Source organism: Nanorana parkeri, unplaced genomic scaffold (genome assembly GCF_000935625.1).
Source record: "Nanorana parkeri isolate BGI_ZX_2015 unplaced genomic scaffold, ASM93562v1 scaffold1748, whole genome shotgun sequence".
Taxonomy (NCBI): domain Eukaryota; kingdom Metazoa; phylum Chordata; class Amphibia; order Anura; family Dicroglossidae; genus Nanorana; species Nanorana parkeri.
The window spans coordinates 45,586-58,457 of NW_017308016.1; the positions used below are offsets into that span (position 1 = coordinate 45,586).

The following is a 12,872-nucleotide window of genomic DNA, read 5'->3' on the forward strand; positions in this document are numbered from 1 at the left end:
TTTTTTCTCGTCGGAAGGAGCAGGCAATCCCCTCCCCCCCCCCCCCATACAATGACTTAATCTGCTTTTCTCTCCAGGAGGACAGAGCCATCTTTGTTCTGTCATCATCCAGGGTCACCATATACTTCCTGGACCGAGATGCTGGCTCAGAGATGACACAATCATGTCAATCCTAGTGTTCCTTTGTTCAGGCATCATCCAGGATCTTCATCTACTTCCTAGACTGAGATTCCGGTACAGAGATGACACAATCACATGAATCCTGCTGTCCCTTTGTTCGGGCATCATCCAGGGTCACCATCTAATTCCTGAACTGAGATGCCGGCTCAGAGATGACACAAATTCCTGGTGTCCCTTTGTTCAGGCATCAACCAGGGTCACCACCATCTATTTCCTGGACTGAGATGCGCAACCTCTCATCTTGTGACTTGCTACAAAGTTACAACGTTGCAGTTTGGTTACTGGGAGAGGGGAGACTGAGGAAATGCTTCCTCCTGTCTGCAGCAGATTGGTAACACTGGACAGTAGCTCAAGAACAGCTTTTTATGGCCTGTGTCAATGGGCTTGTGTTGATGGCATCAGCCTGACATCTGTTTAGAAAGCTTCTGAAATCAATCAGAATTCATTGACAGATGAATTTGACCTGCAGTTGACCTTCTGACCTGCAATTGAGCTATTTCAAGTGGGTGTTACATTCCCATAGACTCGTATGTGAATGCAAAACCTGTTTGAAGCCCGTTGACATGGGCCATGGGTCAATAGCTACAGACCTCCAAGCTTGGTGTGGCCTTCAGATTGGCACAACAACAGTGCGTAGAGAGCTTCATGGAATGGGTTTCCATGGCCGAGCAGCTGCATCCAAGCCGCACATCACCAAGTGCAATGCAAAGCATGGGATGCCGTGGTGTAAAGCGCGCCGCCACTGGACTCTAGACAAGTGGAGACGTGTTCTCTGGAGTGATGAATCACGCTTCTCTGTCTGGCAATCCGATGGATGTGTCTGGGTTTAGCGGTTGCCAGGAGAACGGTACTTGCCTGACTGCATTGTGACAAGTGTAAAGTTTGGTGGAAGGGGGATTATGGTGTGGGGTTGTTTTTCAGGGGTTGGGCTTGGCCCCTTAGTTCCAGTGAAGGGAACTCTTAAGGCTTCAGCATACCAAGACATTTTGGACAATTTCATGCTCCCAACTTTGTGGGAACAGTTTGGGGACGGCCCCTTCCGGTTCCAACATGACTGCGCACCAGTGCACAAAGCAAGGTCCATAAAGACATGGATGGGGGAGTTTGGGGTGGAGGAACATGACTGGCCTGCACAGAGTCCTGACCTTAACCCGATAGAACACCTTTGGGATGAATGAGAGTGGAGACTGCGAGCCCGGCCTTCTTGTCCAACATCAGTACCTGACCTCACAAATGGTGGTCAATATATATATGTCATTTATTTTTCATGGCTGAACCGAATGGACACGTAGCTTTTTTTTTTCAGCCCGGATAACTATACAACTATATAGACCCAAACAGAAAAAGCCTGTAGAATATAGATCCCCTATAAAGGTTCTGCGTCGGCATACCAAGGAAACACGGCGATCGATAACTGTCAGGGGAGAGCTCATGCCGTATTTGCAGGTTTCCCCAGGTAACTACAATGTCAGATATAACTCTCCAGCACAAAAGACTGGTCAGCAGACGGAGCCGGCGGTGCCCCGAGGTAGAGATGTTACTCTAGGAGGAAGCACTACTGTGCCGAGCATAATTACGATGTCGGAGCTTTGTGCTCCGGTTACCATAACAACAGCCACCGAGGCCTTGGGATCAATGTGAGGAATAGGCCCTGGAAGCTACAATAGAGCGCTGGAGGACGATGAGAAAGCAGCGTGATATGGAGGGACAATGGGAGGAAGAGGGATGAATGGACAACTTCGTCGTGACGGAAAAAACAAGGCTTTGTGTAAAGGGCAGCACCATACAGATACAGTTAAAGGATAAGTACATCTCTTAAAGGGGAACTCCAGGCAGTTGGAAAAAAAAATTATGCATTTATGTATTCACTAAAAGTAAAAAGAAAATAAAATGATGTATATAATGCACAGCAGAACTTGGGTTATGGGAATCTGGGTGGTACTAGTGGGCCAGTCATTGTGCTGACAAAGAACAAGTTGGCATAAAGCGAGAGTACAGGGATGAGCTCATCAGTATTCCGCTGCTCCTTCACTGTCCAATCACAGGCTGAGGGAGGGAGGTGACTAAGCTGTATTGATTAACTGCAGAAAAAAAAGGCAGGTCACCAACCTCTGGGCTGTGGGGAGTGGTAGGGTGATATACTGTAAATCTCAGGACTGGGATAGAAATACAAATCCTTTGGCAGGTCTGACCAAAGCTAAAAAGAAGTTTAGGTAGAGTATCACTTGGCCACTTCTTCATGGGCTGATCATGCATGGATCTCCTCCTGATCAGAGTGGTATGGATCGGATGTCACCACTGTGACACCCGTGTCCATCCAGTTTTTTCCTCCGTCGCAGCTGAAGTAACTTGACCCCATGTCCGTCTATGGGGAATCAGATGTAAACGGACTTGTGTCCACAGGGGCGTCCTGAGGCGAGGTGTCACGCCCCCCGAGCGGGTACCGGGTGACAACCCACCGTGACATCATCGTGCATGCACGTGATGACATCGAGCACATGCGACTTCATCATGCATGCACGTAATGACATCACGCGCGGTTACCTGGTGAGGAGGGTTCCCTCTTCTCTCGTGCGACTGTTAGGCTCTCGGTCCAGGACCGAGTTCCTGATTGTTCAGATGGGATGACCGACAGTCATTTCGGTGTCACCCCTCCAATGGTGTCACCCGGGTGTGGGACGCACCCCCCTAGTGACGCCACTGTGTGCCCATTTACATCAGATTACCCCCGATCTGACTCAATCAGGTCCGTCGAAATGAAACACTGTTCTGTTTGTTGTTCCGGACCTGGCCGGAGTCGGGGGTACACGGGCGCCCGTCCATTTAGAAATGGCTGCCCATAGACTAGCATTGGGCATCTGATCGGCTCTGCCTGAAAAATTAATAGACGGACCCGATTGGACGGATCATATGAAAGGCTCATGGGAAAATATTACTAAAGTTGCCTTTTTTTATTACTATTTAGTATTATTTAGTATTTTTAATACTTGCTCTCCTGTAAAATCCCTCTAAGAAAAAAAATGTATGCTGCTCACAGCTACCAATCAGATTCCTTTCATTTTCGTCTCTGTGCTAGAAAACAACGAATCTGGCAATTTTCGTTTGTACTTTCAGAAAAGAGAAATTTTTCTTCTTCAGTGGCGGCAAAAAAAATAAAAAGCTGTCTATTTTTTCAAAAGCAACAGATACATTTTTAAATGTGAGGGAAACCATAAAAAAGCAAAAAAAAAGCGGCCCCAGAGCCGAGGAGCCGAGTCTCGAGTACCTGGTAACCATGGAGACTCATAAAACATGAAGAAAAAAAAAATCTTGTTTATCTGCTACGATAAGGCACAAAGAGAATCTCTTCAGTGCGCTGGGCTTTGATTCAGAAAGTCGGCATAATTATCAGCGACTGCCAGTGCCAAGCACGGTGCGAAAGACGAGCAAGCCTCTGCTATGATGTAGGGGAGTCGAGCGAGGACGATGGGCAAAACTTTTTTTTAATTTGGAGGGAATGTATATTATTTATTTTCATGCGTTCATTTTTGTGTTCAGAAGTACAAAGTAAAATTCTTCAAAATATATTTTTTAAATATTTTGGAATGTTCATCACGTGCAGCCAGCAGGAGGCGCACACGAGTCGGTTCTTTAGCATGCTGCAATGTTTTACTGCTGTGTAGTGAACAGCTTGGTGTCACTTGATCTCCTGCTGTTCAGTTCTATTAGCAGCTGGATGACTCAGAGGAGGGAAACCACCCCACTCCTGTCTGTGGTTCTTACAGATCTACATAGATTCTCAAGGAAAGACAATCAAAAATTGGAGCATTGTTTCCATTACTTTCTGTCCTACTGACAATGGTCATTGGCCGCCATGACATTCGTAGAGGGTGACTCTTCCTACACAGACAGCAATGAAAATTTGACAGGGGCTATATCCCTTGCCTACTCTATTGAGGACTGAATAAAAAAAGGTTTCCACTTTAATACATTTTAAAGTAAAATTCAATTTTTACATCCCATAGAAAAATTAAATCATAGACGTTCCTGTGGTCCCTGGCAACCATCGGCATTGTGGATGTGAAATATCATTAGAGACTGCACAAATGCAATGTGGTTGCCTTACAATAGAATAAGATAGTTAACATTGGCACAACCTTTACTTGCATATGTACTGTGCAAATATAGCTGCTCCCATGTGCCTACACTAATGCAAACTAATAAGGGATTTGAATACATAACGCTCCCCGACAAGATGGTTACCCCCATGTACCTACACTATATTGCCAAAAGTATTGGGACCCCCCCTCCACAAATCATTGGATTCAGGTGTTCCAATCACCTCCATGGGCTCAGGTGTATAAAATCACGCACCTCGTCATGCAGACGCTTCTACAAACATATGTCAAAGAATGGGTCGCTCTCAGGAGCTCTCAGGAGCTCAGTGACTACAAGCGTGGTACCGTGATAGGTTGTAACCTATGGAATAAGTCCATCCGTGAAATCTCCTTGCTACTAAATATTCCGCGGTCACCTGTTAGTGGTATTATAACAAAGTGGAAGCAACTGGGAACAACAGCAACTCAGCCACGAAGTGGTAGGCCACATAAAATGACAGAGCGGGATCAGCGCATGCTGAAGCGCACAGTGCGCAGAAGTCGCCAACTGTCTGCAGAGTCATCAGCTACAAACCTCCAAACTTCGTGTGGCCTTCAGATTGGCACAACAACAGTGCGTAGAGAGCTTCATGGAATGGGTTTCCATGGCCAAGCAGCTGCATCCAAGGCTTACATCACCAAGTGCAATGCAAAGTGTCGGATGCCGTGGTGTAAAGCACGCCACCACCGGAGGAGTGGAGACGTGTTCTCTGGAGTGACGAGTCACGCTTCTCTGTCTGGCAATCCGATGGGCGTGTCTGGGGTTGGTGGTTGCCAGGAGAACGGTACTTGGCTGACTGCATTGTGTAAAGTTTGGTGGAGGGGGGATTATGGTGGGGGGTTGTTTTTCAGGGGCGGGGCTTGGCCCCTTAGTTCCAGTGAAGGGAACTCTGAAGGCATCAGCATACCAAGATATTTTGGACAACTTTGTGGGAACAGTTTGGGGATGACCCCTTTCTGTTCCAACATGACTGTGCACCAGTGCACAAAACAAGGTCCATAAAGACATGGATGGGGGAGTTTGGGGTGGAGGAACATGACTGGCCTGCACAGAGTCCTGACCTCAACCCCATAGAACATCTTTGGGATGAATGAGAGTGGAGACTGCGAGCCCGGCCTCCTCCCCCAACATCAGTACCTGACCTCACAAATGGTCCAACATTCCCATAGACACACTCCTAAACCTTGTGGACGCCTTCCCAGAAGAGTTGAAGCTGTTATAGCTGCAAAGGGCGGAGCCAACTCAATATTGAACCCTACGGACTAAGACTGGGATGCCATTAAAGTTAATGTGCGTGTAAAGGCCGGCGTCCCAATACTTTTGGCAATATAGTGTATATGAAAGCAAACTACTCAAGGATTTTATGACATTGACACACATAGACAAGATTATTTATGTTAGGTGGCTAAGACCACAGTTCCCCTTTAACTAGCTGCTAACCTCAGGTCCCAAATACCCCCTCTTAGGGTATATAGTAGAAGTAGAGACTATAGATCAGGGGTAGGCAACCTTGGCACACCAGCTGTGGTGAAACTACGTATCCCATAAGACACTGCAAGAACTCTGATGTCCACAGGCATGACTTCCAGAGGCATGACGGGTAATGCAGTTTCACCACAGCTGCAGTGCCGAGGTTGCCCACCCCTGATATAGAGTAATAGTAGAGATTGTGGAGAAAGAAAACTTACCCAACATGCATGAACATGTAGGTGAGGAAGCGCCAAGCTCTGGCTCGATGACCCGGGTGGTAGACCAGCGCACTCTTCATGTACTCGGGGTGGTACGTCTGCAGGACCCACTTGTTCAGCTTGACACCGTAGCACAGGAATACTATGATCTAGAGAGGAAGAGGCAGCTATGAGGACTACAGATGAAGAACAGCAGGCTATCACTCCCTAAGGCAACAGGGCTCAGCATTGTGGAACCCATTCATAATGCGCATTATGTCATGCTACTAGGGCATGGCCGGCAATGGCGCACAGCAGGGGATACAAGAGGATGACAATCTTTTCTATGCCTCTTATTTTGTATGAGGGGTTGAGGATGAGCGCCGGAGGCAATTTAGTGGGGAATATTTTTGGTGAGTCTCTGCATTTAGCTCCAAGCTATCTCAACACAGTTGTGACAAACTTTGCAATATATTTGTTCCAGACCTCAAAGTCTAGTGATTAAAATTTTTGCCTGATATCCGAACCACTGGACCTATTATGTTTGGTTAAGCAGCAAACTTTAAATAAAGGCTATGAGTTGGTCATTTAGAATATTTGTTATTAGAATTATCAAGTATAGTCTCCAAAGGTCAACGTCTTTATATACAACCTATGGTTTTAATGCCTTTATGGTGTGTGTTGATCCCCTGCAAACTCCACCCCACTCTTAGGATTTGGTGAATGCACAACAAAGGAATGGTCTAGCTCCCGGGTGCCCAACATGTGTCCTTTTGGCACTAACTGTGCAGTTCTATGTGTCCCTGCAGACTGTAATCTGTTTTCCATACCTAGGAGCCTCCTCAGGCCAGTGAAGCAGAAATATTCCTAAGACTGGTTAGTAATTACATGGATTGGTTTGTTTCTTTTGCAATATCTTAATATTTTGTTTTGATCTATTACAATGGATCTTACCGAGAATAATTTGAGGGGGATGTAGGGAGCACATATGTGAGAGCATGTAATGTATCTCCATTCTCCATCTCCTGAAGCATGTCCCCAGTCTCTATCCATCTCCTAAAGCATGTCTACATTCTCTAGCCATTTCTGAAGCATGTCCCCAGTCTCTATCCATCTCCTGAAGCATGTCCCCAGTCTCTATCCATCTCCTGAAGCATGTCCCCGTCTCTATCCATCTCCTAAAGCATGTCTACATTCTCTAGCCATTTCTGAAGCATGTTCCCGTCTATCCATCTCCTGAAGCATGTCTACATTCTCTAGCCATTTCTGAAGCATGTCCCCAGTCTCTATCCATCTCCTGAAGCATGTCCCCGTCTCTATCCATCTCTTGAAGCATGTCCCCAGTCTCTATCCATCTCCTGAAGCATGTCCCCAGTCTCTATCCATCTCCTGAAGCATGTCCCCAGTCTCTATCCATCTCCTGAAGCATGTCCCCAGTCTCTATTCATCTCCTGAAGAATGTCCCTAGTCTCTATCCATCTCCTGAGGCATGTCTCCATTCTCTAGCCCTCTCATGAAGCATGTTCCCAGTCTTTATCCATCTCCTGAAGCATGGCCCTAGTCTCTATCCATCTCCTGAAGCATGTCCCCAGTCTCTATCCATCTCCTGAGGCATGTCTCCATTCTCTAGCCCTCTCATGAAGCATGTTCCCAGTCTTTATCCATCTCCTGAAGCATGGCCCTAGTCTCTATCCATCTCCTGAAGCATGTTCCCAGTCTCTATCCATCTCCTGAAGCATGCCCCTAGTCTCTATCCATCTTCTGAAGCATGTCCCCAGTCTCTATCCATCTCCTAAATCATGTAATTTCTGGATAGTGGGCAGAGCCATGCAAATCATTCCTTTATCACTCTAGGCTAACTGCACATCCAAGACTGCTGGTGTATAATAGAGATAGAGCCTAATATTATATACCCATTTGTTCATAGCTGTCTGTTTCAGGCTTGTTAGTCATTATCATTGCAGTACATGAAAAATAATGGCATCACTGGAGCAGGACTTGGAGAAGAATGAGAAAGTATACCCTGGAGAGGTTATAGTGAATTGGGCCAAAAGGAACCAAAAAGCCTTCCACTGATCCATTTGTGTTATGGTTTCCTATTTGCTTCCTTGAAAACAACCAACATACTTTAGGAGCCTACTCCATAATTGAAGAAGATAGGTAGTAACTACTAATCTCAATGCTACTGTATTTCACTTCCATGTCTTACTAGGTCATATTGATATCCTGATGTAAAAGGTAAGTTGGTTTTGGCCACTTGCCTGGGTCAGGGTTACAGCTGCCATGAAGATGGGCGGTGGGCACGGCCGATGTTGGTAGAAGTACCAGCGTCTCTCCATCTCCCCAGGCAGAATCTCATAGGCCACATAGCGCACAAACCTCTTGTAGACACCCAGTCCATCTTGATCAAGCAAAACATCACGGGGTAGAGCGCGCTGGCCGGTATTGATGGCTCTCCGGAAGCTGCTGGACCTTTTGCTGATGATCTGTGGCAGAAATAGGAATCATTTATTTAAGAGACTTTTATTAAAATGTTTATAATTGTAACTAGCACAAATACAGTAATCAATTCATCAATCCCTTTGCTTGCTATGCTATGCTCCAACCCCCCTCCTTGCTATGCTATGCTCCTCTTTCTTGTTATGCACATGCAATAACAATGCTGCAAACCAATGGTATGGAAAAAAGTTATCAAGAGGTAAGTTACCAAGGTACTCAGTCTAGAGTCGGGTCATTGTTGCATGCAGGGCCGGATTTCCCACGAGGCCAACCGAGGCAAGGCCTTGGGGCAGTAGGAAGTAGAGGGGCAGCAGGGGTGTAGAATTCCTATCTGCCGATGCCTGGGATATGCAGTTCTGGGCGCCGGGCGGGTAGTTGTTTTCTACATTTAGCCCTGCTTTGGGCAAGCAGAGCTAAATGTACAGTGGGGAAGCCACTGCTTGTTTTGTACAAGTGATCTCGGCGATGTTGCAGATATCACTTGTATGCAACCTGCATGCGGGGGGGCGCATGGAGGAACCTGGCATTGGGGCAGCAGAGAGAGTAAACCTCGCCCTGGTTGCATGAATATTCATCCAAGACAATGCCAAGGCCAAAGTGGAACTAGATCCACCACTTTAATGTCTCCCAAAACAGTTCATTTCAAGGCATGGCAACTGTCAAGGTTGCCAGTGTGTTTATTGCAGCCCTCAACTGAACTTTCAAGCCCTCAAATAATTGCTGTCATAGCTGATCATATGTGCAGCACCATGGCGACTACAATTCAAATAGATGGCACCTTCCCTGGCTGTAAGAGATAGGAGGTTGTAGTTCTGCTTTAAACCGACACTAAACTCAGTAATTAAATCTTCAGTAATAAAAATTAATTCAAGTCCCTTAACTATTACCAACAATGTATTTTATTTGTGTATCACTCGGCTGTAGTTCCCCAAATCATCTCTGAATTGGTGCTGACACTGTCCTTCCTTCTGGAGGGTGACTACTTTTGTTCCCCATGGTCCCTGTGTATGTTAGTAGTCACCACTCCAAGCTCACTCCCAGGATGGACTACACTCTCATGTTTATTTAATTAATTTGTATTGAGATTGTAGTCCATCCTGGGAACGAGCTTGGAGCGGTGACTACTTTACAACCTATACAGTGCCCATGGGGAACAAAAGTAGCCACCCTCCAGAAGGAAGGACAGTGACAGCACCAATTCAGAGATGGTTTGAGGATTTACAGCCGAGTGACACACAAATAAGACACATTTCTGTTAATAGTTAAGGTACTTGAATGTATTTTTAAGATTTAAAGTGACACTAAGCTCAGGTTAAATCTTAAAAATACATCCAAGTACCTTAACTATTAACAACAATGTATCTTATTTGTGTATCACATTTTGTTATGTACTTGAATGTATTTATAAGATTGAATTCCTGAGTTTAGTGTCAATTTAAATATTCACCATACCCCCTTCTCTCATAGTCCCGCTGCAACCCATGCTACCCCAGCCTTTCGAAAAGTTTAAAAGTCTGCCACTTCCCGAAATGCATTAACTAGCAGTAACTGACAGGTGTGCACATGCTAGGTGACAGTTGGCCTGGATTCACACAGACGTCTGACCAAGATAAAACCAAGCACCTGCTGAATGCCAATAGCGCTCAACGTGCGTTTAATAGGCTTCAGTGGCGGGCAGGCAGTTGGCAAGCATTCGTCAAGTGTTCACAAAGCAGCCTGTCGCTGGCAGTAACACAGCAATTTGTACTTTTCTGGGTCCCCGTTGTTACATTCTTATTACCTGCTGACCTGTTATTTTCCCACTTTATCCAAGCTGTCCAACAAAAGTGACAGTCACAGCCGGGGTTGTGGGAAAATCATATACCTCTGCTGAGGGTGCTTACAATGGTCAGCTTTTATTCATTTATGCAAAACCTTTGCAGGGGGGCCTCGATGACGGACTATGACATATATGCCATTTTTGGTTTTGCCCGTAGTTACACATAAATGCCTCAAATGACTAGAAAAGGAAAAGAAGGATGCAGAAAACTGCAGTCACTCCACAGAGGGGAAACCACTGGAGAGAGAAAAAAAATATTGCACTGGTTTTTGCTGCTAATAATAGATCTTTGCTTGATTCCAAGCGGGAATTACCAGTAATGGGGTTGATTTACAAAATGAGGAGAATATATTTCACATCAATCATCCAATCCCGTGCAAAAAAACAAATCTTTTTTTTTCCTTGCAAATGATCTGTTATTTAAAGTGAACACAGCTTTGTGAACACAGCTAAGAGAATATTCACTTTGCAGTGTCTCTACTCCTTTAGTAAATTAAGCCCTTAGGCCTTGTTCACACCAAGCGCGGAGCAGATCCGGACCAGAGAAGGTGCAGACCGGATCAAAACTGCGTCCAATGTATTCCTGTGGTATTTTGACCTCCAGTTCACATTGCAGCGTGCGGATCCAGACCAGATCCAGACCGGATGAAAAAACTGCGGCAAGCCCTTTTTTTACCTGCTCTGGATCTGGTCTGGAACGCATCAAAAACGCATCTAAAAAGCATGCAAGTGCCTGAAAGCCCATGTTAAACTTAAAATTTTTTATTTTTTTTTAACCAAAACCGGCCCTAAACGCATCCAAAACGCGTCTTAAACGCGGCACAACCCACTGCACTGCGTGTGCAGAAACCTGACCGGATCTGGTCTGCATTTGGTGTGAACAAGGCCTTAGGGGTCATTCACACCCAGTGGCATATTCAGGGTATGGCACATATGGCACATGCCCTGGGCACCATTAGAAGGGGAGGCACTACTCCATGAGTCAGTGAAAGTTTGCTGACCCACAGAGCCAGCTTTGTCTCTCCCCAAACAGTTTTTAAAAACCAGGGACGCTCTGGCCAGTGTCCCGCCAGCTCCTGGCAACCAGTGACATTACTGGTTGCCAGGAGCTGGGCAGAACATTCCAGGTTGCTAAGAGCTGGGCAGGGAGCTTTGTAAGGGACAAACACATCTCCCTGCTCGGCTCTTAGTGGGCGGGGAGATGTGTTCGTGTGTTTGTGGGTTTGTGGGCGAAAGCATCGGACCAATCGTCAATTGCCATGTACAAAATAGCTATTTTGTACATGACAATTAACGATTGGTCCGATTAAATTAAGGTGATTTCTGCTTTCCACTGTTTGTTGCACGGTGCCATCCGTGATTGTCACTGCGAGCACCACTACAAGTACTTGGGATGGGAGTGCTGTGAGGAGTGCAGAGGGACTTACTATTTTCTACGGTGTTTGTGGGCGAGACACCGGCTAGATGTCCCAGGTTGCTAAGAGCCAGGTGGGGAGATATGTATGACCCTTACAAATCTCCCGCCCAGCTCTTCGCAATCTGGGATACTCTGGCAAGCGTCCCGCCCAGCTCCTGGCAACCAGTGGCTTCACTGGTTGCTGGGAGCTGGGCAGGACAATGGCCAGAATATTGCAGGTTGCTAAGAGCTGGGCAGGGAGATGTATAAGAGCCATACACATCTTCCTGCCCAGCTTTTAGTGGGCAGATAGATGTGTTTGTGAACGAGACACCAGCTAGAGTGTCCCAGGTTGCTAAGAGCCAGGTGAGGAGATATGTATGGCCCTTACACATATCCCCACCCAGCTCTTAGCAATCTGGGATGTTCTGGCTGGCGTCCCATCTAGCTCCCAGTGATGTCACTATTTGCCAGGAGCTGGGCTGGATGCCAGGGGCACAATTTGGTGTAGATACGCCTCTGTTCACACCAATCTGTTACAGTAATGTGAAGCAAATACGCTCATCTTAACACGCTTTACCGCAGCTCTTGGTAATGCATGACACATAGTGCAGAGCATTGTGGTGCTATTCATTCTTAATGGTACCCCAATGCATCTAGGAATGGCAGTACAGTACACGTAGCGCAACGCAGCGCACAGATGGTTTATATCTGTGTGTCCAGTTCTATGTCTGTTTTGGCTGTGAATAGGCTGTAGGCTTTTGGCTGTGTAAAATTAATAGGCTGACTTAAAGTGACATTAAACCCTCAGATTTTTTAACATAAAACAATACTGTAATGTGCGCCTTACTGTAATCCATGATTGTTTCCCTTCTCTTTGATGCTCTTCCTTTTAAATCTGTATCTGTTCTCATGCTTGGAGAGAACTTCCCTTTTCAGCAGACTGCCTTGTCTCAAACGGTGTCTTTGTATACGTTTCTATAGGCTGTAACCTGAGCCAGCACTACAGGAAGAGGCCCTGAGCTGAAAAGGGAAGTTCTCTCCAAGCATGAGAAAAGATACAGATTTAAAAGGAAGAGCAGCAAAGAGAAGGGAAGCAACCATGGATTACAGTAAGGCGCACATTACAGTATTGTTTTATGTTAAAAAATCTGAGGGTTTAATGTCACTTTAA

The 12,872-nt window shown here is 46.0% G+C and overlaps 1 protein-coding gene across 2 annotated transcripts in view; it reads right to left on the bottom strand.

Annotated features, from left to right (window-relative positions):
* RHBDL1 (rhomboid like 1) overlaps nucleotides 1-12,872 on the bottom strand; it is a 33,519-nt gene that overhangs the window by 7,327 nt on the left and 13,320 nt on the right. Inside the window, exons 3-4 of one of the 2 annotated variants that reach the window (XM_018571392.1) lie at nucleotides 8,246-8,470; nucleotides 6,006-6,154 (exon numbers count right to left, since the gene is read on the bottom strand). In XM_018571392.1, coding sequence (XP_018426894.1) covers nucleotides 6,006-6,154; nucleotides 8,246-8,470 — 374 coding nt within the window. The remainder of the gene's footprint in view (nucleotides 1-6,005; nucleotides 6,155-8,245; nucleotides 8,471-12,872) is intronic. The other variant, XM_018571393.1, reaches the window with a different exon arrangement.